The sequence below is a fragment of the Scyliorhinus canicula genome, chromosome 10 (genome assembly GCF_902713615.1).
Source record: "Scyliorhinus canicula chromosome 10, sScyCan1.1, whole genome shotgun sequence".
NCBI lineage: Eukaryota > Metazoa > Chordata > Chondrichthyes > Carcharhiniformes > Scyliorhinidae > Scyliorhinus > Scyliorhinus canicula.
In genome coordinates this window covers 57,526,521-57,553,579 of record NC_052155.1, presented here as the reverse complement: position 1 = coordinate 57,553,579, position 27,059 = coordinate 57,526,521, and the positions used below count along the sequence as shown (strand labels likewise).

The window sequence follows — 27,059 nt, the reverse complement described above, 5'->3', positions numbered from 1 at the left end:
ATCCACCTAACCTGCACATCTTTGGACTGTGGGAGGAAACCAGAGCACCCGGAGGAAACCCACGCAGACACGGGGAGGACGTGCAGACTCCGCACAGACAGTGACCCAAGCCGGAATCGAACCTGGGACCCTGGAGCTGTGAAGCAACTATGGTAACCACTGTGCTACCGTGCTGCCCTTAATTTAATTTGCTGAAATTATTATCAATCGGCAATGCGTAAAGCCAGTTGATGCTGAAATTACAATTTCCTTGGCGCAGTTCGAGGGTTTCTGGTTCGACCATAACTACAGTGTTGCATTCAGTTCTGGCAACTGCACTTTAGGAACGATGTGAGGGTCCTTGAGAGGTTGCAGACGAGATTTACCAGAATGGTTCTGGGATAAGGGATTTTGGTTAAAGGTTAGGTTGGAGAAGCAGAGATGTTCTCCATGGAGCAAAGGAGATTTTATAGAGATGTGCAAGATTATGATAAATTTAGATAAAATAAACAAAGAAAATCTGTTCCCATCAGTACAAGTCCTTGGGGACAATGATTGAAAGTTCAGGGCAAAAATACAGGGGAATGCAAGGATGAACTTTTTTACTCAGTGAGTGGTAATGACCTGGAATCTTCTGTTGATGAGAGTGGGGGAAGCAGAGGCAATTAATGATTTCAAATGGAAATTGGACAGACATTTGAGGGAAATAAACTTTCAGGGCTGCAGGGCAATGGAGCTGCACCGGATTGCTGTGCCGAGTCAGCCAGGACTCATTGAGCCGAATGACTCAGTCACTTACATAGAAACATAGAAAATAGGAGCATAAGGAGGCCTTTTGGCCCTTAGAGCATGCCCTGCTTCCCCCACCATTCATCATGATCAAGGCTAATCATCCAATGCAATAGCCTGATCCCCCCCTTTCCCCCCCCCCCCCCCCCCCCCCCCCAATACCCTTTGAACCCCTTTGGCACAAGTACCAATAATAATCTTTATTATTGTCACAAGTAGGACATACGTTAATAGTGCAATGAGGTTACTGTGAAAATCGCCTAGTCGTCACACTCAGGCACCTAGTTCGGGTTCAGGTACAGGTACACAGAGGAAGAATTCAGAATGTCCAATTCACCTATCAGCACATCTTTCGAGACTTGTGGAGGGAAACCAGAGCACCCGGAGGAAACCCACGCAGACACAGGGAGAAGGTGCAGACTCCGCATAGACAGTGACCCAAGTCGGGAATCGAACCTGGGACCCTGGCACTGTGAAGCAACAGTGCTAACCACTATGCTACCGTGCTGTTCTAACTGCTTCTGGAAAACATACAAAACGTACAAGTTTTGGCCTCAACTACTTTCTGTTGCAGCAAATTCCACAGCTCACCACTCTGGGTGAAGAAATTTCTCCTCATCTAAGTCCTAAATAGTCTACGCCATAACCTCAGACCGTGATCCCTGGTTCTGGACACCCCCACCATCAGGAACATCCTCCGTGCATCTACCGTGTCTGGTCCTCTTAGAATTTTATACATTTCTATGAGATCCCCCCTCATTCTTCTGAACGCCAGCGAATACAGTCCTAGCCAACTCAATCTCTCCTCATACATCAGTCCCGCCATCCCAAAAATCAGTCTAGTAAACCTTCTCTGCACTCCCTCAATAGCACAAAAATCCTTCCACAGACAAGGAAACCAAAACTGCATGCAATGGTGAGATTCTCCCGCTAGGAGCGCAAATCACGAAACAAGAAAGGTTGAGGGAGCTAGGGCTTTTCTCACTGGAGCGAAGAAGGCGGAGAGGTGACTTGATAGAGGTGTACAAGGTGATGAGAGGCATAGATAGAGTGGATAGCCAGAGACTTTTCCCCAGGGTGGAAATGGCTGTCACGAAGGGACATAATTTTAAGGTGATTGAAGGAAGGTATAGGGGAGATGTCAGAGGTAGGTTCTTTACACAGAGAGTGGTGGGTGTGTGGAATGCACTGCCAGCAGAGGTAGTAGAGTCAGAGTCATTCGGGACATTTAAGCGACTTTTAGACAGGAACTTGGGCAGCAGTAAATTGAAGGGGTGTAGGTTAGGTTGATCTTAGATTAGGATAAATGGTCGGCACAACATCGTGGACTGAAGGGCCTGTACTGTGCTGTACTGTTCTATGTTCTAATTCAGTATCCCTCGCTGACAGATTTATGCATGGCGAGGAATCAACATCCTGGCATTACCATTAATCGGAAACTGAACTGGAGTAGCTATATTAATAGTGTGGCTACAAGGGCAGGTCAAAGGCTAGGGGGAGGGGAACCTACGTAGGGAGTCAGAGAAAGAGGGAGCAAGGGCAAAAACAAATGGTAGAAAAGTGAATACGAAAAGTGAGAGGCGGAGAAACCAAGGGTAAAATTCAAACGGGGCAAAAGAGAAAGATATTGGGTGCAAGACAAACAATGTGAAAAAGACAAACTTAAGGGCTCTGTGCCTTAATGCACAGAGCATTTGCAATAAAGTGGATGAACTAATTGCGCAGATAGATATAAATGGGTACGATATAATTGGGATCACGGAGATATGGCTGCAGGCTGACCAGGGATGGGAACTGAAAATCCCAGGGTTTTCAGTATTTAGGAAGGACAGGCATAAGAGAAAAGGTGGTGGCGTGTCAGTGCTGGTTACAGAGGAAATTAACACGATAGTGAGAAAGGATATTTGCTCTGACAATATCAAGTCTGTATGGGTAGAATAGAGAAAAAGCAAGGGGCAAAAAACATAGTGGGTGTCATATATAGACCCCCAAACTGCAACTGTGATGTTGGGAATAGTAAGAAGTCTTACAACACCAGGTTAAAGTCCAACAGATTTGTTACGAATCACTAGCTTTCGGAGCACAGCTCCTTCCTCAGGTGAATGTGAAGAAGCTGTGCTCCGAAAGCTAGTGATTCGTAACAAATCTGTTGGACTTTAACCTGGTGTTGTAAGACTTCTTACTGTGCTCACTCCAGTCCAACGCTGGCATCTCCACATCGATGTTGGGAATGGCATTAAACACAAAATTAGCGGGCGGCATATGGCGCAGTGGATAGCACTGGGACTGCGGCACTGAGGACCCGGGTTCGAATCCCGGCCCTGAGTCACTGTCCATGTGGAGTTTGCACATTCTCCCCATGTCTGCGTGGGTTTTACCCCGACAATCCAAAGATGTGCAGGTTAGGTGGATTGGCCACGCTAAATTGTCCCTTAATTGGAAAAAAATATATAATTGGGTACTCTAAATTAAAAAAAAACACAAAATTAGAGATGCATGTAATAAGGGAATATCGGTGATCATGGGTGATTTTAATTTGCACAAAGATTGGGCAAATCAAATTAGCCACATTGCTGTGGAGGAGGAATTCCTGGAGTGTATACGGGACAGATTTATTGACCAATGTGTGGAGGAACCAAAAAGAGAGCAGGCCATTTAGACTGGATACTGTGTAATGAGAAGGGAATCATTACCAATCTGGCTGTGCAAGACCCCTTGAGGGTGAGCGACCATAACATGATAGAATTTTAAAATCAAGATGGAGAGTGAAGTAGTTGATTCGGAGACTAGGGTGCCCAATTTTAATAAAGGAAACTATGAAAATATGAGATGTGAGTTGGCTTAATAGATTGGGGAGAGTTACTTAAATGATTGACAGTGGATAGGCAATGGCAAACATTCAAGGAACGCATGGGTGAACTGCAGCAACTGTTCATTCCTGTCTGACACAAAAGCAAAATGGGTAAGAGGGCCAATTCATGGCTTACAAAGGAAATTAGAAACAGTATCCAATCCAAGGTAGAAGCATACAGATTGGCCAAGAAAAATAATCGGTCTGAGGATTGGGAGCAGTTTAGAATTCAGCAAAGAAGGAACAAGGGATTGATTAAGAAGGGAAAGTACAGTACGAAAGTAAGCTGGCAGGGAACATAAAGACTGACACTAAGAGTTTCTATAGATATGTGAGGAGAAAGAGATTGGTAAAAACAAATGTAGGCCCCTACATACAGAAACAGGGGAATGTATAATAAGGGACAAAGATATGTCTGAGCAATTGAATACATACTTTGGTTCTGTCTTCACAAAAGAGGACACAAATCAGATACCAGAAATGTTGGAGAATAAAAGGTTTAGCGAGAGGGAAGAACTGAGGGAGATCAATATTAGTAGAGAAATGTTGCTGGGAAAATTGATGGGATTGAAGGTGGATAAATCCCTAGCGCTTGATAATCTGCATCCCAGAGTGCTGAAGGAGATGGCTCTGGAAATAGTGGATGCATTGGTGGTCACCTTCTGGGATTCTATAGATTCTGGAACAATCCGTGCAGATTGGAGGATAGCTAATGTCGCTCCAATATTCAAAAAGAGAGTTAGAGAGAAAACAAGGAATTATAGACCAGTAAGCCTAACATCGGTAGTGGGGAAAATTCTTGAATCCATTATCAAGGACTTTATAGCGGAACATTTAGAAAGTAGTGGCAGGATCAGTCAGAGTCAGCATGGATTTATGAAGGGGAAATCATGCTTGACCAATCTGTTAGAATTCTTTAATGATGTAACTAGTACAGTTGACAAGGGGGAGCCAGTCGATGTGGTATATTTGTGCTTTCAGAAGGCATTTGACAGAGTCCCACATAAGAGATTATTGTGCAAGATTAAAGCACATGGGATTGGGGGAAGTGTATTTAGGTAGATAGAAAACTGGTGAAAATGAAAAATGAAATGAAAATTGCTTCTTGTCACAAGCAGGCTTCAAATGAAATTACTGTGAAAAGCACCTAGTCGCCACATTCCGGCGCCTGTTTGGGGAGGCTGGTATGGGAATTGAACCGTGCTGCTTGGCCTGCCTTGGTCTGCTTTCAAAGCCAGCGATTTAGCCCTGTGCTAAACCAGCCCCAGAGAGGCAGAGAGGAAACAAAGAGTAGGAATTAATAGGTCCTTTTCAAATTGGCAGGCAATAACCAGTGGGGTGCCACAGGGTTCAGTGCTGGGACCCCAGCTATTCACAATATATATGAATGATTTGGATGAGGGAACAAAATGTAACATCTCAAAGTTTGCAAATGATACCAAGTTGGGTTGGAGGGTGAAATGTGATGAGGATGCAGCGATCCTTCAGCATGATCTGAACAGGTTGGGCGAGTGGGCAAATCAATGGCAGATGCAGTATAATTTGGATAAGTGTGAGTTTATTCACTTTGGAAGCAAAAACAGGAAGGCAGATTACTACCTGAATGGTTGTAAATTGGGGGAGGGGTGTGTGCAGCGAGACCTGGGTGTCCTTGTGCACCACTCGCTGAAGGTAAGCATGCAGGTGCAGCAGGCGGAAAAGAAGGCAAATGGAATGTTGGACTTCTTTGGGAGAGGTTTCGAGTACAGGAGTAGGGATGTGCTGTTGCAATTATACAGTCATGATGTGGAGATGCCGGCGTTGGACTGGGGTGAGTGCAGTAAGAAGTCTTGCAACACCAGGTTAAAGTCCAACAAGTTTGTTTCAACACTAGCTTTCGGCACACTGGTCCTTCCTCAGGTGAATCTTCATCCAGCACTGATCCTTGCAGTACCCACTAGTCACTGCCTGCCCTCTGGAAAATGACCCGTTTATTCCTATTCTTTGTTTCTTGTCTGCCCACCAGTTTTCTATCCATCTCAAAACACTAGCCCTAATTCTATGCGCTTTAATTTTGCACACTAATCTTTTGTGTGCAATTTTGGCAAAAGCCTTCTGAAAGTCCAAATAAACCACATCCACTGGCTCCCCCTCATAATTTCTACTAGTTATGCCCTCAAAGAATTTGGGTAAATTTGTCAAACATGATTTCCCTTTCATACATCCATGCTGACTCTGTCCGATCCTGCCACTGTTTTCCAAGTGCTCTGCTATAAAAGACTTGATAATGGATTCTAAAATTTCCCCACTATCGACAACAGGCTTACTGGTCTATAATTCCCTGTTTTCTCTCTACCTCCCTTTTTAAATAATAGAGTTACATTAGCTACACTCCAATCTGTAGGACCTATTCCAGAGTCTGTAGAATCTGTTGCTTTGAATCCGGGAATTGCAACCAAAACGAGAGGGCTCGAATCTAAAAGAAAATGTTTTAGATTGATCTAATGTCAAATGTTGCATGGGCTCTTTGTGCAGAAAGCATCAAAGACATTAAGGCAAACCGCATACTGGCTTCACAGTCACTAAGATGACTGCCCCAATGCCAGCTCCTCTGCTACAACAGATGTACAATTTCCCAAACTACGTTGTGCCTGAAGTGTGCATCAAAACTTGGCGTTGAGACAAATTTGAGAAGGCAGTCCCCAATGTGGATAAATTGGAAGCACTTCCAAGTTGTGGTGTTATGATGTATTCTTTGCTTGGGAACCACAGTGAAAAACTCAGTCATAATTGGGTGAAAGCAGTTCATCCTAAAGTTTAAACTGTAGGATTGTTAGTGTATTGTAAATGCTTATTTAAACCAAAAGTCAGTCTTTAAATTTAAACACTTGAAAATACACAAGGGGATGCATCGAAATAGGTCAATTTAAGATTGATTCAGAGTTGTATGAATAGTTGTACTTTAATTAAATAATTTAAAAGATGTTCTGGATTAAAGACAATAAAAATTAAAGCTAACGATTCAGATCTAGCCCAATCTTTCCCCTCTGGAGGAAAATGATTGCATGATTGGGCTAGATTTGAAACAGTCGTGCAGATAAAGCAGATGTACCCAGGGTGTGTTTGAAATATTATGGCAAAATGCTGGATCCAGTCCTAACAAGAGCTGAATGGAGCCTGGAGCAGAGTTTTCATTAGTGAGGAATGCTGGAGTTGCATATGGAAAGGGACTGCTGTTAAAATCTCATCCAAGCTCTTTACTAGACCACCATCCCCAGCATCTTTGTTTTCTCTGTCGTAGTTTCAATGTTGACACATCTGCAAGGGCTGAACATTATTTGTATGCAAGATTAAGGCTTTCATTCCCATCAACAAAGAGCAAAGCATTGGCCTTTTATTGCTGCCATCTTGTCAAAGGCAAAATTCAGTGAGTTTTCATAATAACGTGGAAAAAGCTGGCAATGCTTCTATTGACGGGAGTCTCTCCTTTGATCATTTTCAGGTCACTTTTGATCTAGAAATGTCAACATTGATTCGATTGGTTGTGCTTCACTCATTTCTAAATAAATGGGATTTAAGGAAGGAGTTTCTAGCAAAGCATATTTAATTAAACCTCCTTGCTACTTTAAAAGGAATATTCAATGAAAGATTACTTCTGTCATGACAGAAATATAACATTGTTCAGAGTAAATCACCCCTGCAGGAGAGAATCAGTGAGAGGATTTGACAGTGTTATATACACCAACTTTGTTTAATGAGCTGATGTCCCAAGTTTGTTACAGTATTTCCTTGCAGTTTGAAGCTTCCAAACAGCTTGTCAGTTTCACTGAAGGCATATCAGGTTCCAATTTAATGTGCATTTACTTTTGCTGTTAAACACTAAGTTTGGTGCCAGCACCATGCTGATATCGGTGTGTATTTCTACCAAATTTGCAGTAAAATCCTGTTGAATTCAAAAGTCTGAAGATCCACAGTAGTCCGTTGAGTATTTTTAGGCAGCTGGCTTGGAGAGGTAGCGCTGGGTCAATGCGCACTGATGCTGAAAGTCTGGTAAGAAACCGATGTGTCCCTGCTGGAGGCAAACATAATACTGCCTGTATGAATGAAGCAGAGTTGGCTTTTTCAAATTAAATATGTTCTTTCATTTTCTGCCAGTCTTTGAGTTGATTGCTGGAGTTAATTCCAAAGGCACCGAAAGCCTTCGACTAATTTGCCTAAGTGGCTGCTGTTTATAAATTAGTTGAAAAGGTGAGTACGGACCATCTGGCTGGCAAGCATCCTATCTTTATCCAGTATTCATGTGCACACTGCCAACTTGTGGGGTAGAGAAGTGTGATGTGATGGGGGTGAAAGTAGGCTGCCTTGATGATGGAAACTATTTCAGGTTGGAAGCTCACCTTTGGATCAAAGTTGCGAACAGTCTGGCTTCGCCTCAGGCAGTGGCCGGGGAGAGGGATGGCATCAGCAGTTACGGAATGCAGTTTGTGACAGAGGCAGTGATTTGGTCTCCCTCATGTTTAGTTGGAGGCAATTTGTGTTCATCCAGGACAGCATGTCAGCTCAGCAAGGTGATGAATTGGGGCAGTTGAGGGATGAAGGGAGTTGATGGTGCTGAGGTAGGGTTAGAATCCGACCCACAACAATGAACCTTAGCCACTGTTTCAAGTGGCCCAGCAGGACACATGGTTGTATAAAATAGCCCTGGCAATCATGGTGGGGTAAAATGGTCCTTGCCCTTACTTGGGACCCTGAAGCCACTTAAAGCGTTACTTCAACCACTCCAGCTTAAATTAGTTTGTTTCAACATAGATTGAGGATCAAACTATAGTGAACCTAAAAACATTAATTTGCTCATTTAAATTTAAGCAATTTACGGCTATAAATGGTTTCAGCCATCATTAAATCTGTTATCGGTTATATCAATGGAAATTATGCCCTTTAACCCGAAATAAAGACTTGGTGCATGTACATGTATCACAGGACAAGACTGAATACAATTAAAGGAAAGGTTTTTAGAAGTGTGGGGAATAAGACTCGTTGGTATTATGAGGAAGGGTTAATTAGTAATCTCATTGCAAAAGATCCACTGGGAAATAACGATCTTAATATAATTTAATTCTGTATTATGTTTGAGAGCGACATGTACCAATCTCAAGAAAAAATCATAAACTTAAACAACTAGACAAGAATGAGGGGAGATCTGATTGTTTGGGTAAGTAGGTTAAAAGTTATGGCAATAAATAAATGGTGGGATACATTTGAAGAAACAATTCCACAAAAATACATAATAAATTGCAGCAAGAAAGATCGATCTGTGGCTTACCAAGGAAGTTAAAGATAATATTCGATTAAAAGAAAAGGCTTATAATGTTGTAAAGAATTGTAGTAAGTCTGAGGATTGGGAGTGTTTTAGAAACCAGTAAAGGGTCAACAAAATTGATAAAAAGGGAAAACAGAATATGAGAATAAACTAGCCACACCTGGAATACTGTGTGCAGTTTTGTTTATCATTTCTAACATAGGGTGTACCTGCATTGGAGGCAGTACAGTGAAAGTTTATAGATTGAGCCGAAGGTTTCGGGACGATGGGATTGTTCTATGATGTGGGGCTGAGTACATTGGATCTGCATTCTCTGCAGTTTAAATGAATGAGAGGTGACCTGATGAAGCATGCAAGATTGTGAAGGGGCTTGGCAGGGTCGACACTGAGAGGTACTTCCACAGACTGGGCATTCTAGAACACGGAGGCACAGTCTCAGGATAACCAGCCAGTCACTTAAGTCTGAGATGAGGAGATATTCCTTCATTCAAAGAGTTGTGAATCTTTGGAATTCTCAAACCGAGAGAGCTGCGGATGTTCCATCATTGACCACATTTAAGGCTAGGCGAGGCAGATTTTTGGTTCTTCCGGGAGTAAAGGGATATGGGGAGTGACAGGGAAGTGGAATTGGAGCCGAAGGACACTATTGATCTTATTGACTGGTGGAGCAGGCTCAATGGGCCATATTGTCCACTGCTTCTACTTTTTATATTCTTATGTAGTCATATTCTTGGAACTTACCCGTCTCTTTTTTAGCTGCTCTTCCTCATCGCAACACTAATCATGGTTGTTTTGATGAATTTTGATGGCAGAAGATAAGCGAACAAACCTTTTGCCTACAGAACTGCCAACGGCTTGTGCTGAAGCAAATTAGACTGTTAAATAAATTAATACATAAAGGAATGAACATTTTCCCCTTTCTGCTCATTATTAGGTCTTCATATTAATTGTGTTTGGGCAATCTCAACCCAGGTCCCAGTGGCACACACATGCCCATGAAACATGCCCATATATTATTGTAATATTGAGAAAGCCAAAACGTCACTGAGCTAGCAATTTAAAAAGACTGAATGACAAATTATTGAAAGATATGGGGGAAGGGGAGGGTGATTCTCTGGGTCTGCTAGCGAGTGGCGGGATTTGCAATGGCCCTTTGAATCAGGTGTCAGGCAAAAAACAGCTTGCATGCCAGGCGTCAAACCCGTCGAGGGTCTCCCGGCCCGTCCCACCAGATCCAACGGGTTCCCGCCCAGACCCGGTGGGAAAATGCAAACAGCTCAATAAACCTACTTTTAAAATAATTATCGGGCAGGATGCCCAGTTCACCTGTTTCCTGAGATGTTCCAGCACCTCCAGCCGTGAGTCCAACAGGCATGAATTGGTGCGAGTCCTGAAAACTGGAGACCTGGCGGCTTGCATTCTGATGGTTGGCATAGAGGTGAGTACCTTCCCGACAGTGGTCTCTATGGTGTCAATGAGGGGGGCATTCATGGGAGGTGGTGGTTAGGAGAACAGGGGCTGGGCTGTTAGGCCCAGTTCGGGGGTCTTCCTATGGGATGGAGTTTGTTTGACTGGTCTTCCCATCTGCATAATTTAAACCCTTTAAACTGTCAGCATGTCAAGATGAAAGGTCTCCGAGAATAAAGATTTCTAGTCTCTTTCTAGGAAATTATTCAAACAAAGAGATAGCTTCTTTTAAACAACTGTGGTTAGAAAGAACAACTGCTAAAAAGAGGAAGCATTTCCGAATTAATGGACCCCTGTAGAGCTAAATAAATAAAAAATGGTTAGCCTTCCTTTTAAACTGTCTGGATCTGTCAATCAAGAGGTGTTTATAGGCAGTGGTCCGTGAAATTAAATGTAAACGATACATTTCAAAGCTTTTAGGCTTCTTAGCATGCACACAGGCTTGAAACAGATAAAGGGCATTAAAATTGACTGTGAAAAAAACACTTTAAAGAGAAGACCTTTACCACCAGCTCGCATATTTTCATTTTATCATGATGGGAGACAGTTTAAAGGTTTTAAGGCTGCTGATGTAAGCCTTTCAATTTATTTGCAGAGATCTTACAGCTAAACATACTGACAGACAGTTTAAGGGTTTTAAAGTATGCAGACGGGAAGACCAGCCAAACGACAGTCTCCCAAGAAAGACCCGCTACCTGAACCCCTCAAGCCCCCCCAGCCCTCACCTCTCCTAAAGAATCCCCCCACCTTGGAGGCAAATGTTGGGGGGGGTACTCACTCCTCACCCCGCCAAGTGCATGGTGCCAAGTTGGCACTGCCGAGGCGTGGGGGCCTGAAGGAGGGACTGAGGTGGGCCCTTGCTAGCAATTGGGGGTCGGCCTTGCTGGGTCTGCAACGCTATTCTGAGATCGGGGCACCCTTTTTAAGAGACCTGTCAGCGGGTTTAGGCCCGCCCCTCTCCGAACAGCATGTCAGCATCGCTCCTCGTGCCAGCGGGAATCACTCCGGTTTTCCCCGCTGATGGAAGCACTAATTAGCTAATGGGTGAATCGCATCCATGGTTTCAAGATTATCGTAATCCATATTTTCCATCTGCTATAATTATTGGCATGTTCAAGATGGCAGCAAAGATTGTCTAGAAATATAAAAGTTATTTTGCATAAAGGCATGCGGCACGATTTAATGGAAACGTTTCTACATGCGGCAGTGAGCGGTAAATGCCGCGAGCTCCCCAACGCTCGCCATCACTGTGATAAAACGTTAATTGGTCCACATAACGAGGCCGCACAGGATTCCGCTGCAAATCATGGTTCACAGGCTGATTCCCGTGGGACAGCATCCCTCCCACTGACCACTTAAACTGCTCCTGCACAGCAAAACCCATTCTGCTTGCAGCCATGCTGCCAGGAAGACCAGCCCCATGCTTCTGTGACACCGACTTGAGACAACTGTTAGACGAGGTGGAGGCCAGAATGGATACCCTGTTCCCCCCTGGGGATCCAGGAGGGTCAGCAAAAGGACAGTCACCGCCACCTGGCAGGATGGGGCAGTGGCCGTAAGCTCGGTGAGCGTGAGCAGGTGGACCGGCACCCAGTGCCGTTAGGAGGACAATGATTGAGTGGCCACCTTGGGTGAGTTTGCACTGGACATCCGACCGCTCCCTCGATCTCCCCATATTCACCCCCCATTCTCCCCACAACCCCCCCCCCCCCCCCCCCCCCCCCCCCCCCTGCAAGCAGCTAACGATGTGTCTGTGTCCCCCACTGAGGAAGTTGGCCCTCAACCAACTGGGCAGCACGGTAGCATTGTGGATAGCACAATTGCTTCACAGCTCCAGCGTCCCAGGTTCGATTCCGGCTTGGGTCACTGTCTGTGCGGAGTCTGCACACCCTCCCCATGTGTGCGTGGGTTTCGTCCGGGTGCTCCGGTTTCTTCCCACAGTCCAAAGATGTGCAGGTTAGGTGGATTGGCCATGATAAATTGCCCTTAGTGTTGGGTGGGGTTACTGGGTTATGGGGCTAGGGTGGAGGTGTTGACCTTGGGTAGGGTGCTCTTTCCAAGAGCCGGTGCAGACTCGATGGGCCGAATGGCCTCCTTCTGCACTGTAAATTCTATAAACCGGCAGCAGAGAGCCCAGACAGGTGGCAGGGTGCCGGACATCAGGGTCCTCGCCCCCTATGAGGAACGGGCCATGGAGGTCGCAGAGTGGCCAAGGACCGAGTGGTGAGGGCGTTGTCGCGCAGCACAGAGGTGAGTACCCACAGACTGCCAACCATATGACCTGTCAAACGGGAGCTGTTATTGTCAGACTGACTGACCCATCCCTCCCACTGACCACATGCCCATTCTCCCGTTGGACCTTCAGCCATCAGCGCTGGTGTGCCCTAACCCTCCCCTTCCATGAGAACACCTCTGAGGAGTGCTCTGAGGATGCCACTGTAATAGTCGCGGCACATCTATCATCCACCCTCCACCAGCACAGTGACACTCACCTCGGTGTGCAAAAGTAGCGGACAGGCTTCTGGGGCACATTCTGGTGAGCGCCACGCACCTGCTGATGGACATCAGGTGGAGGCAGGAAAGCCCAGGCGAGACAGCAGTCGGAGCTCTGCTGGATCCTGGGACCCATGACCCTCTGGACAGGTTTACCCGGAGCTGATGCAGACGCTCGGGTGCGGCCGTGATATTCAGAGGTTGATGTCAGGACCCTCCAGCAGGTCCATAGCTGAATGGAGGAGCCCCAGAGACTATGGGCACAGGAGATGGCACTGGCAACGCGTGGCACCGAGGCCAACACTGCTAGGGTGGCGACCACAGTGGAGAGCCTGGAGCACGACATCAGCAGCCTGAGTGGCGGTGTCCAGGCATGGCTCAGCCCGTGACGGCCGTGGCTGAGCACCTCGACAGTGTTTCCCAGTCACTGGGGCTTCGTGGATCTTGATGAGGCACTGCGGTGCATGTCCCTAACCCAGGTGGGCATAGCCAAGACGCTGCAAAGCATGTACCACTCTCAGTGGCCATGACGGAGGCGCTGTGGAGCATATCCCGGTCGCTGGTGGATGTGTCCCAATCACTGAGGAGCATCTTTGAGGGCGTCGACAACATGATGCGGACATTGGAGAGCCACCAGGGTTAGCTGGGGCCCGATTTAGCTGCCCCTCCATCCCGAGGTGCACACCAGGGCCCGATGGGCACAGACCGGAAAGAGGGGCGCTCGGTGCCAATCTGGAGCCATCTTATGGACTGACGGCGGCGGCCATAGCTCCCCCGAGTTCCACCCCCCTGACAACAGCACGTCTCGCAGTGAGCACCCGGTACAGTGTGGCACGGCAGGGCATGTGCCACCGGCAAGGTCGCCGGGGCCTCTGGTCCCAAGGTGCCCAGAGGATGTCCGCCATGTGCATCAAATGCCACAGGATGTGGTAGGCACCAGACTGCTTCTGATGCACATCCTGGGGGAACACAGACCCAGTAGTAGAGCACGGTGAGGATAACTGAGGGCATTGGGGGTTGGGAGGGTAAGGGTGTGGGGTGGGAGGGGGTAAGTGGGGAGTAAGCTGGGTGGGGGAAAGGGTGTTGCGGGGGGAAAAGGTGTAGGTGGTCTGAGAAGGGTGGGGTGAGTGGGGAGGCACCATTGGGAGCGTGGGGCAGTTGGGGACACTTTTGTTCACCATTAAAATCTATTGGCCTTGATCAGTATGACGCCTCTGACAATCTGTTCAACAATGTTGGTCCAATCCCATGCCTCATCAGCCTGGTCATGGGGGTCATGGGGGTCCTGGGCTCCCCCAACCCCCCACCGGCACACCACGTGCAGGTGATGGCGTGAGCGAGTACTCAGCAGACTGGAAGGGGTCAGGCTATGGCACTGAATGAGGAGATCGAACCCTCCGCTCTCTGCGGGTTATTATTACCTCCTGCCCTCAACCGTGACCCGCTGACAGTGCCAACACAGTCCCATCACCCTGGAGTGATGTTACACAGACCCTGGGAGGGTGGGAATGGGGGAGGGGGTGTGGGGGGAGGATGGTGAGGAGGGGTTTTGTAGAGGGATGGGGGAGGGTGTTGGGAAATAGGGAATGACGGACATGGCCACATTCTATGTGAAGCAGGTGATGGTGAGCGCCTCCCTGGCCCTCCGGGCTCACTGGAAACTCATCACTCACGCCTGTCTTCCGTACTCGGCTGGATCTTCAGGTCCTTCCTTTGCCGTCCTCCAGCCCTCCTGGTCCGGGAGCCTCCTCATCCTACTGCTCCTCAAGGTGGCCACATTATCCTCCCCCTCCACCTCCAGCACGTCTCCCCACTGCTGTGTGAGGTTGTGGAGGACATAGCAGACCACCACAAAACGAGCGACCCTCTGGGGACACACTACGGCACACTACCAGAGCAGTCGCGGCATTGGAACCGCATTTTGAGGAGTCCGATGCACCGCTCAATGACAGTCCCTGTGGCCTCATTGTACCAGGTCTCCACATCAGTCACCGGCCTCTGTACTGGCGTCTTTATCAAGGTCCTCAGCGGGTACCCCTTATTCCCCCAAGAGCCAACCGCCCATCCTTGGGTGGATCTTGAAGAGGCCGGGGATATCCAACTGCCCCAGGATGTAGCTGTTGCGCACACTCCCTGGGAAGCGTACACACCATCTTCATGTGATGGTCGCACACAAGCTGGATGTTCATGTTGATGTCGAGCACTCCCAGATGGCCCGGTGAGCTCAAGGCGACATGCGTGCCATCCACTACCCCTTGGACCTGGGGAATCCCGGCGATGGCGGAGAATCCTGCTGCCCAGGCATCTTGTTGGGATTGGTCCATGTCAAAGTTTATATAGTTCTCTGCCCGGGCAAAGAGGGCATCCATGACTTCACGGATGCGCTTGTGAGATGCCACACTAGTCCCCGCTTGAGTCCTGGAATAATCCTGAGGAGCAGAGGTTCAGTGCTGCAGTGACCTTGATGGTCACCGGGAGTTGGTATCCTCCTCCTCCACGTGGTGCCAAGTCCTTGTTGAGGCAAAACCTCCTGCTGCACACGCTGTCACCTGTATGAAAGACCAGTGATGCCTGTACACTTGGGCCCGGGGGGGGGGCCGGCGGCGGGGGGGGGGGGGGGAGGGGGCCAGGGGGGAGGGGGGCGGAGGGGGGGGGGGCAGAGGGGGGGGGGCGCGGTGGAGGGGGGGGCGGAGGGGGGGGGAGGCGGAGTGACCACCGGCGAGCCCGGATCCATCCGCCATGTTTGTGCGGGGCGGCCTGAGGGAGGGCGGCCACCGCGCATGCGCTGGTTGGCACCGGCCCAACTGCGCATGCGCGGGACCCGCACTCCTTGATGACGCCCCCTAGCACATGGTGCCCCGGGCGACTGCCCGAGTTGCCGGTATCTTGAGCCGGCCCTGCCTCCATGGCGTGTATGGGGCTGGGCCCTGCACGTGGGCTGCCACCTCGAGACTCTGTCGATGCTGCTGCCACCGCCTGCTCCAGTGTCTGGCCGCCTGGCCTGCCAGCAGCACCACTAGGGCAGGTTCCGCAGGGTCCAATATATCACCCATACCATGCAAAGGAATTGGGAGAGGGTGTGAAACTGACAACCAGTGTGTTCCACCCGGGACAGTCCACCCCGCATTGCTCCTGCAACCTCCCATGGCCAGGCAAATCTGAGCGCAGCGGGGGCTCCTGCACACCGGACTCCAGATCATGTTCTTTTTTAATTTGTTATAATTTTATTTGCAAGAACATCTCACTGGAAAGATTGACAGCACAGATTCCCTCATGACAATTTAAGCTGCTTAGCAGACATCACATGACATTTGAGATGGAGTTCCACTGAATAATGTTGCCTCGTTTCTTGAGCATTTCGTGCCAGACTAAAATAAATGGGGCAGTGAAGCCAGAGCCAAAGAATACTGCCATCATTGCCATCATCCACACAAAATGGCAAGTTCTTTCCTGGTCTTCCTCATACTGCGACCTGCAGATCAAGGAAGTGCTGAAGTTACGGATTGTACATGCCAACAACATGTCTTCCCCTTGCAGCCACTCCAATTATCTTCCTCCTCCAGACCATGTTCTCCAGACACATGCACGTAACATTCCCTGGACTGGGCGCTGGTGTCCTTCTTGGTGCACTCACCTGGTTGCAGAGATGTCCCCGGTGCTGAGGCCCAGTCCCTTGTCATTCAGATGTTGGCTGCTACGTTCACGGTGTTGCCTCCCGCAGCGTTCAGGCACAGTATCCAGGCAGCATGGTCTGATCGGGATTCTAGGCAATTATTTCCACATGCTACATGGAAAGCACACCCATGGCAAACCACTTGGGATGTGTGAAGTGCTCATTTAACTTCGATTGCCAATTCATTATTTGCAATAGCCTTCAGCCACGCGGCCAGAGGTCTCCGCGGTCAGTGAGAGTTGTGGGTGGTCGGTGGGGCGGGCGGGCATGACCTAGGGTTGCCCCTGGAACGGGACAACATGGTCCAGGAATTGGCATTGCAGACCCGCGGACACTGAGCCACCCATCTCTACTCTATCCCCCCCCCCCCCATGAGCCCAGCCCAGACCATGGGCGGCCACACCGCTGCCCCCGATAGCGCACTACCCCGACCCAGGATGAGGCCCCAGGTGCTTCCCCACCACCCTCCCAGCATTGTGGCGGAAAGCTCAGTGTCCCTGGGCTCTTTGCCTGTGAGCAAAGATGGCTACTCACCTCCTCGGGCCACTGCAGCAGCCCTTCCACCAGCCTCACGTTTGTCAATACATGTACTAAATGACGCTCATGTGACCACTTGGGGAAGCGGTTAGATAATGGGGGACCAGGGTAGTATGTGGCACAGTGGTTAGCACTGGGACTGCGGCGTTGAGGACCCGAGTTTGAATCCCGGCCCTGGGTCACTGTCCATGTGGAGTTTGCACATTCTCCCCATGTCTGCGTGGGTTTCAGCCCCACTACCCACAGATGTGCTGGTAAGGTGGATTGGCCATGCTAAATTGCCCCTTTATTGGAAAAGAAAAATGATTGGCTATTCTAAATTTTAGAAAAAAAAGATAATGGGGGACCGTTAGATAGGGAGTCGTTCCTATTAATTGTATGGAAATTGGGTGATTTTTGGTTTCTCACCACATTACGGCGGGATCCTGATCTTGCCAACGGGAGTAGGCCAGTTCGATCTCAAATGGATCGGCGCCTAGCGCAGTTCTCGATTCTGGTCTCGCCCTTCCCATGATTCAACAGCCTCGTCGGGCTCTCACTTAAGCGCAACGCGGCCATCGAGTCCATAGAGTTCTAAAACCTTCATCAGTTTTTTCTGATGGTGCACTATAATAAAAGTGATATGATAATAATAGAACAAATAGATTTCTATTTACTCTGCGTGTTTCTGTTCCTTCTCTAAACTTGTGCCAATCTTCTGCTGAAGTTATTGTAGAAGATTGAGAAAACAATTGGGAAATTCTACCCAAGTATGGAATTTATCAGAATCAAACCTTTGTGTTCCTGAGTTATTCAATTTTCATTCACTGTTGGGATAAATTAGATTTTCAAAGGGTTGTCCGTGCATTGCTTTCCAGAATTGTCTTCCTGAATATCTGCAAACTTGCTTACTCTTCCCCAACTTACAAAGCCTTCCCAAACTTTTTGACCCTAGGTATCTCCCCTAACTCATTTGCCAATTTCTGTTTGGCATTCAAGGCTGTGATTCTCCCAATCCACGATTAGGTGCATTTGCCAGCGGGAAAACCAGAAGCGGGATTCTCCCCTACCCGGAATCCTCCGCACCATCAGGGGCTAGGCTGGCGCCGGAGTGGTTTGCGCCGCGCCGGCTGGCGGGAAAGAGGCTTGGCGCCACGCCAACCGGAACCGAAGGGCCTCCGCCGGCTGGCGCAAGTTGGCGCATGCGCGGGAGCGCCAGCGTCTGCTGCCGCCATCCCCGCGCATGTGCAGAGGGTTTTGTTTCCGCACGTACAATGGCGGACCGCTACAGCTGCTAGTACGGAAGAATAGAGTGCCCCCACGCACAGGCCCGCCCGCGGATCGGTGGGCCCCGATCGCAGGCCAGGCCACCGTGGGGACACCTCCCGGGGCCAGATACCCCCGCGCCCCCCATAGAACCCGGGAGGCTGCCCGCGCCGCTAGGTCCCGCCGGTAAGGACCTACTCCAATTTACGCCGGTGGGACTGGCAAAAAATGGGCGGGACTTCGGCCCATTGCATGCTGGGGAATTCAGGCGGCCCCGGGGCTCATTGAGTCGTGCCGGTCCCCGCCATTCTCCGAGGCGGGCGACGCGTTTCACGCCGGGGTGATTTTTGGGGGGGCCAGAGAATTCGGAGGACGGCAGGATTCACACCGACCCCCGGCGATTCTCCGACCCGGCGGTGGGTTGGAGAATCCACCCCAGAGCGATCCCCACTGGGGCTAGGAGGAAACCCCAAAGTGCCATGCAATGGCACTTGGAAATTCTTTTCACCTGAATCAGATTTGCCATGCCATTCCATGGCAAATCAGGGTCCATGTTGCAGCTAAGAGGGGCGGGATCTAATCTCTCTAACATGTCCCGCATCTTTGAGATCAGCACACCTTTTTTCAAAGGGTGTTCCAATATCAAAAATCCTTTGCACCCCCCACCCCACCTTGCCCGCTAACAGGATACCCCTCCTCCCCTCCCACCATAATCACTGGCAAGGCCCCTTCCCCCCTCCACAGAACCCACCTTCAATCCCCCAAGGTCACCAATTAGCATCCTCCTCATCGCCTACAACCCCCTCCCTGCTCCTCCCCCTCCAGACCCCCCTTTAGGCCCCGCACCTTGGTAGTCTCAACCTACCAGCTTGCAGTCTGAGGGGTGGTAAGGGGGTAAATACCCGATAAATGCCAGCGTTGTAGCTGTACTGGAACAGCTTGGCTAGGGGCATGGCAATGCTGGAACATAAGCCTTCAGGACTATAGCCAGAATATTGTCAGGGCCCATAGCCTTTGCAGTGCCTTCAGCCATTTCTTGATATCATGTGGGGTGATCCAAATTGGCTGAAGACTGATATCTGTGATGCTGGTGACCTCTGGAGGAGACCAAGATGGATCATCCAGTCGGCACGTCTGACTGAGGATTATTACGAGTGCTTCAGCCTTGTCTTCCGCACAGATGTGCTGGGCTTCTCCGTCACTGAGGTTGGGTTTATATGTGGAGCCTCCTCCTCCAGTGAGTTGTTTAATTGTCCACCACCACTCATGAATAGATGCAACAGGGCTGCAGAGCGTAGACCTGATCCGTTGATTATGGGTATGTAATCGCTTAGCTCTTATGTTGTTTGGCATGCAAGTAATGTTGTAGCTTCACCAGGTTGACACCTCATTTTTTGGTATGCCTGGCACTGCTCCTGACTTGTCCTCCTCCACTGTTCATTGAACCAGGGTTGATCTCCTGGCTTGGTTGTAATGGTAGAGTGAGGGATATACCAGACCATGAGGTTACAGATTGTGGCTGAGTACAATTCTGCTGCTGATGATGGCCACCAGCGCCTCATGGATGCCCAGTCTTGAGTTGCTAGAGCTGTTCTGAATCTATCCCATTTAGTATAGAGCTGGTGCCACACAGCCCAATGGTAGGGTATCATCAATGTGAAGACGGACTTTGTCTCTACAGGGACTGTGCGGTTGTCGTTCCTACCAATACAGTCATGGACAGATGCATCTGTGGCAGGCAGGTTGGTGAGGATGAGGCCTAGTATGTTTTTCGCTCTTGGTTCCCTCACCACCTTTTGCAGACCCAATGTCGCAGTTATGTCCTTTAGGTCTCAGTCAGTGGTAGTACTACCGAACCACTCTTGGTGACAGACATTGAAGTCCCCCCCTCCCTTGCCATCCTCAGTGCTTCCTCCAAGTGATGTTCAACATGGAGGAGTACTGATTCATCAGCTGACAGAGGATGGTACCTGGTAATTAGCAGGCGATTTCCTTGCCCATGTTTGACCTGAAGCCATGATACTTCATTGGGTCCGAAGTCAGTATTGAGGAGTCCCAGGGCAACTTCCTCCCATCTGCATACTACTGTGCTGCCATCTCTTCTGGGTCTGCCCTGCAGGTGGGACTGGACATATCCAGGGATGGTGATTTTGGTGTCTGGACGTTATCTGTAAGGTATGATTCTGTGGGTATGGCTATGCCACGCTGATGCTTGGCTAGCCTGTGGAACAGCTCTCCCAATTTTGGCATAAGCCCCCAAATGTCAGTCAGGTGGATTTTGCATGGTCGACAGGGCTGGGTTTACCATTGTCGTTTCCTGTGCCATCAGTTTTCTTTCCTTTGTATTAACTTTGTAGTGGTTTGATACAACTGAGTGGCTTGCTAGGCCATTTCAGCGGGCATTTAAGAGTCAACCACATTGCTGTGGTTCTGGAGGCACATGTAGGCCAGGCCAGATGAGGACTGCAGATTTTCTTTCCTGTAGGACATTAGTGAATCAGCTGAGGTTTTTTTTGACAATCGACAATGGTTTCAAGGTCATCATTAGACTTTTAAATCCAGATATTTATTGAATTAGATTTCCACCATCTGCTGTGGCAAGATTAAAACCTGGGTCCCCAGATTATATACCTGGGTTTCTGGTTTAATACCACTATGTCACTGTCTCCCTTGCCATAGCTCAGACTGCAAGCTGCCAGGTCCATGAGCTCCTCGAGACTTGCACCAATTTTCACCAGTGGCACATTCGGCTGAGGTGGCTGGAGCATTCCAGCTAGCCAGTGAATCGGGTATCCTGATCGTCAATGAGATGTAAAACAGCTATAATGAGTTATTTAGATGGTTCTGCGGGGTCAGGGTGGGAAGCTGGGCTGGGATGTCAGGAAACCCGTTGAGGCCTGCGGGGCGAGCCGGGAGACCGCGACCGGGCTGATGCTCGGCAGATCCCGATTTTGGCACAGCACGGGAATCAGCAGGCCATTGTGCATTGTGCTAGTGGGCAGTCCTGGAGAATCCCGGCCCAAATGTTGTTGTCCAGTTGGGTTAAGTCATCTTTCTCCACAACATCATTATTTATATATGTGAGAACCATAGATGTTTGTGCATGCCCTTGCTTTGCGGCATAGTAGCACAATGGTTAGCACTGTTGCTTCACAGCTCCAGGGTCCCAGGTTCGATTCGTGGCTTGGTTCACTGTCTGTGCAGAATCTGCACGTTCACCCGGTGTCTGCGTGGGATTCCTCTGGGTGCTTCGGTTTCCTCCTGCAAATCCCAAAAGACGTGCTGTTAGGTGAATTGGACATTCTGAATTCTCCCTCCGTGTACCTGAACAGGCGCCGGAATGGGGCGACTAGGGGCTTTTCACAGTAACTTCATTGCAGTATTAATGTGTGACAATAAAGATTATTATTATTTTAAAATATTTTGGGCGCTTCTCAATATTGTATGCTTTCACCCTTATGCCTAACTGATAACGAATAGGTTTCAGTGGCTCTTCCCTTTTTTTCTTATTAATTCGAACACTATGATTTTGTTTCCTCCCAAAGTGCTGGCACAGGATTGTGACACCGGTCTCAATGCAGAGATTTCCTACTTCTCCCAGGGTGCGGAATTTGGCATTACCTCTCAGGGGCTCATCAGCCCGAAACAACAACTGGACTACGAGCGACCCAACCACATGTACGAATTTGTTGTCGCAGCTGTAGACAAAGGCCACCCCCCACGGACTGGAACAGCATTGGTGAGGATCAGGATGACTAACATCAACGATGAAGCCCCTGTGTTTTCACAGAACATGTAGGTGAAATTCTCTCTGTGCAATATTGCCACTGCAGGGAAAAGGAAAGCCAAGGGAGCGGGGGGCGGGGGGGGGGGGGGGGGGGGGGGGGGGGGGGGGGGTATACCCCATGGACACTCTTCATTTTTTATAAAAACAAAACAGCCGTTGTGAACTGATTTTCTCTCTTTTCGACACAAACATTGTTGTGGTCCCCCTGGAATTTTGCAGTTGGGTTGTACAGAAGTCAATGCTTCAGACAGCCTGCAGTCTGAACTGGAGGCAATCGAGGAAACAAAATTGCACTGGCTCGGTACTCAAAGAACTGAGACTTTTCCTGCTTGAATTTCCTCTGAATCAGCCTTCCGTTCCAAAGTGCTCATTCCTGCAAAAATATTCAGATGGGGCACAAGCTTCCTACAACATATATCTTTGAAGTGGCTCTGAGTCTCCACGGGCCCAAACTTCAGTGGCTAAATTTATGGCATTTCCTGAGAATTTTCTTCAATTTTTCAAAAAAAGTACCTACAGAGGATTGCTTTAGTCAGACAGCGTGTTCTTGATGCTTCTCGTTCCCTTTAAATCATTCAAGAGGATTTTTCTTCCTTTTCATAGCCACTAATGTCCGAAACAGATGTTCGTCAATCAGTAACCTTTTGTCAATATAGCCAGGTGCAAGACATGCATTATAGTCTTAGAAAGCAAAGTGCTATGTTTGTTAATGTTAACCCACCGTTTTCCCGATGTTTTGTTTTCTTGGTGCAGAATATGGACTGGGTTTCACTTGCTGTAAACATATATTTGCACAGTTAATCAAGTTGGACCAATACTCCATATCTAAACCAACAGAATGTTTGGTTTAAGTGTTGAGGTGATGTTTGTTGGTGCATTTACAACAGGAGGTAGAATTCCTTGTGTGCTTTCTAACTGAACTAACGGCATGGCTCAGTTGATAGCCTTCTCCTCACTGAGTTAGAAAATTGTCAGTTTAAGTACTGTCCTGGAAACCCTGAGCAGAAAATCAAGGATAATACTTCAGTGTAAGGCTGAGGGAATGGATAGGCAGGTCCCTTTGCACCCTTCTGAAGAGGTAGCAGAGTGGTTAGCACAGTTGCTTCACAGCTCCAGGGTCCCAGGTTCAATTTCCAGCTTGGGTCACTGTCTGTGCGGAGTCTGCGTGGGTTTCCTCTGATGGACTCCAGTTTCCTCCTGCAGTCCAAAGATATGCAGGTGAGGTGGATTGGCCACGCTAAATTGCCCTTAGTGTTAAAAAAGGTTGGGTGGGGTTACGGGGAGGGTGGGAATGTGGGCTTGGGTAGGGTGCTCTTTCCAAGGGCCGGTGCAGACCCGATGGGCCTAATGGCCTCCTTCTGCACTGTAAATTCTATGAAAATGTCACAGCCAATATTAATCCCTTATCCAATATCACTAAAAAAAAGATTATCTATTCATTATCACATTGCTGTTTCTGAGAGTTTACTGGATACAAATTGGCTGGCATGACTTCTGAAGTCATGAAAGTTTCTTTCCTATTCTTCCTTTCCTTCTTCACTCACGGAAACTTTGAAATGTTTGAACTTATATTACTTCGACAGCTCATTTGTGTCACAGTTTGTCCTGCGTTAATAGACTTTTCTTATCATTTACTTCCAGATATAAGACATTTCTTTCGGAGGATGCAGGACCTAACAGCCTGGTTGCCACAGTTCATGCAAAGGATCCTGATGGTGACAGTGTTATCTACACAATCACAGGAGGCAATCAAGACAAAAATTTTGAGCTGGACAATCAGAAAGGTAGAACTATGCAAACATATTGGGCAAGATTCAGTCATCGGAGATAACACAATGACAAATTGTTGGGGGGGGGGGTTGATATTCGATTAAGGGTGATCGTGGTTAGCACTGCTGCCTCACGGCATCAAGGACCCGGGTTCAATCCCAGCCCCGGGTCACTGTCTGTGAGGAGTTTGCACATTCTCACTGTGTTTGCGTGGGTTTCGCCCCCACAACACAAAGATGTGCGGAGTAGGTGGATTGGCCGCATTAAATTGCCCCATAATTAGAAAAAAATGAATTGGGTACTTTAAATTCAAAAAAAAATTAGGGTGGAAGCATGTAAAAAGATTAAATGTAGGGTAAGTTAAATAAAACAATATTCTTTGGTGTACGAGTCCAGAAAAGGTGCATAGGGGCATAAATGTAAATTTAGAGCTAAGCCATTCAGAGTTGATGTCAAACAACATTTCATCTCACAATCTCAATCTTTCTTCCCCAAAATAGGTCAATTAAAGCATTTTTAATACTAAGATAGATAGTTTTTTTAATAGGTGAGAGTATTAAAGGTTATGGAAACAAAGCAGGTAGGTGGAGTTAGGGACAGGTCAGCCATGATGCAATTGAGTAGCAGAACAGGGCCAAAGGGCTGAATGGCCTATTTCTGTTCCAGTGCTTCTATGATTTTGTGAAACAAAATCTTGAGCACACATCTGACAGAAACTCTCCACATTCCAAAATGGGGAAGTCACCTATTGCTTGGAAGGTGCAAGTGTAGGTGGGGTAGGGGAACAAAGAGATCTCTCTGTGCATAAATCGCTAAAGGTTGCACCTCAGATTAGCAAGACCATTAAAAATACAAACCAAGTACAAGCTTTTATTTCTAGAGGGTTAGAATTGAAAGTAGGGAAGTTATGCTGAATCTGTATCAAACCTCAGTTCGATCACACTGATGCGACCATCAAATCACTCGGAGACTCGAGTCAAAGTAAACAGTGGTTTTAATCAGCTTACAACTTTGCCTGCCTGCGACTGGTACATTACTGAAGGTGGTCCCGCAGGTCAGTTGCTCTTATACTCCTATAAGGGGCGGAGCCATGGGCGGAGTCCGTACATGCTCCACATCTCCCCCTGTGGGTGAAGCCACACAGTGGCCCATAGATGGAGCCCACAGGATTAATGGCATGGCATAATGCAACACAGTATACTGGTGAATTAATAGTGCTTATACATTCACCACACACATTTAAGAGTTCTGGCCGCCATATTATGGAATGAATAAAGGACAAGATTTTCCAGTCTTTTCTGCTAGTGGGATCTTCGAGTCCTGCCAAAGGCGACCCTCCCCACCCTGTGGTGGGTTCTCCAGCAGCGGGATGGGCAAGTCACGGAAAATGCTGCAGACGTCAGACCGGAAGCTAATAGTACGCGTACATTGAAGGGGAAGCTAGACATACATTTCAGGGAGTGGGAATAAAAGATTATGATGATGGGTTTAGGTTAGGAAAAATGGGTGGGGGTATGAGTGGAACTGATTGGCCTATTCCTCTGTCTATAACCTTTCTAACCCTACGTAAATTTCTATTGTGGGTCCTAAATGGCTGGGAGGTTGGCTGATTCCTGGGTTGGCAAGATTGTCGTATGAGGAAAGCTTGGGTCGACTGGGCCTGTATTCACTTTAATTTAGAATGAGAGGGGATCTCATTGAAACATAAAATTCTGACAAAGCTTGGCAGATTGAGTGCAGGGATGTGCTCGGGTGGTCTAGAACTAAGGGTCAAAGTCTCAGGATATGGGGTAGGCCATTTAGGACTGAGATGAGGAATCCATAGGTTCCCTACACTGCAGAAGGAGTGGCCCATCGGGTCTGCACCGACCTTCCGAAAGAGGACACTATCTGGGCCCACTCCCCTGCCCTATTCCCGTAACCTTGCACATTGATCATGGCCGCTGAACCCCCACAGGAAGGTGGGAGGAAACTAGAGCACCCAGAGGAAACCCATGCAGACACGGGGAGAATGTGCAAAGTCCACAGACAGCCACCCAAAGCCTGAATCGAACCAGCAACCTTGGCGGCACTGTAAGGCAGCAGTGCTAATCACCGTGACACCCAAACGTATTCACTTTTTAAAAAAAATAATTTTTATTAAGATTTTCACAAAATATAAACAACAAAACAATATTAACAAAACACCCGTGGTAAAAACCCAAGAACAACACCCACCCAACTTCAAAATCCACTGCAAACAAAAGTAAAAAAACCAACAAAAAAAAAACCACCCAAGCAACAAAAGGGAAAGAGACAACACCTGCCACATCCCACAAACCCATGTACACAGTTCTCCCTCCCACCGAACCAAACCCTCCCCCCCCCCTCCCCCCACCAGGTTGCTGCTGCTGCCGGCCTATTTCCCTACCGTTCCGCCAGGAAGTCCAGGAAAGGCTGCCACCGCCTAAAGAACCCCTGTACTGATCCCCTCAGGGCAAATTTCACCTTCTCCAATTTAATGAATCCCGCCATATCATTGATCCAGGCCTCCACGCTTGGGGGCCTCGCATCCTTCCATTGAAGCAAGATCCTCCGCTGGGCTACTAGGGACGCAAAGGCCCGAACACCGGCCTCTTTCGCCTCCTGCACTCCCGGCTCCACTGCAACCCCAAAAATTGCAAGCCCCAGCCTGGCTTGACCCTGGATCCCACTACCCTCGACACCGTCCTTGCTACCCCCGTCCAAAACTCCCCCAGCGCTGGGCACGCCCAAAACATATGGGCGTGATTCGCTGGGCTCCCCGAGCACCTAGCACACCTGTCTTCACCCCCGAAACCCAAACGTATTCACTCAAGAGGGTGGTGAACCTGTGGAATTCTCTACCACAGAAGGCGGTGGAGGCCAATCATTAATGTACTTAAGAAGGTGTTTTTGAAAACTCACCACTATTCTTAGAATTCCCCCTATACCAAAAAGGGCCAATATTCTAAATGGTGAACAGGGATTCTCACTCCCTGACTCCGATGCAGGCTTCGGTGGGTGCTATTCAGGTCAAACTATATTTTCAAGTTATTCCCCAGTATAACCCATACCTTCACCAAAGATTTTATCTACTTACCACTTAGTAGCATCGATGTCCTGGGTCCTGCATTGCTAAGTAAGTAACGTAGACTTTCAGGAATAAACC

General features: G+C 48.3%; 1 protein-coding gene across 1 annotated transcript in view; it reads left to right on the top strand.

Moving 5' to 3' along the window:
* The window catches only part of si:dkey-22o22.2 (neural-cadherin), a 389,498-nt gene that overhangs the window by 224,417 nt on the left and 138,022 nt on the right, over positions 1-27,059 (top strand). The window contains exons 6-7 of the mRNA XM_038808999.1: positions 21,879-22,128; positions 23,762-23,904. Of these exons, the coding sequence (XP_038664927.1) occupies positions 21,879-22,128; positions 23,762-23,904 (393 nt within the window). The remainder of the gene's footprint in view (positions 1-21,878; positions 22,129-23,761; positions 23,905-27,059) is intronic.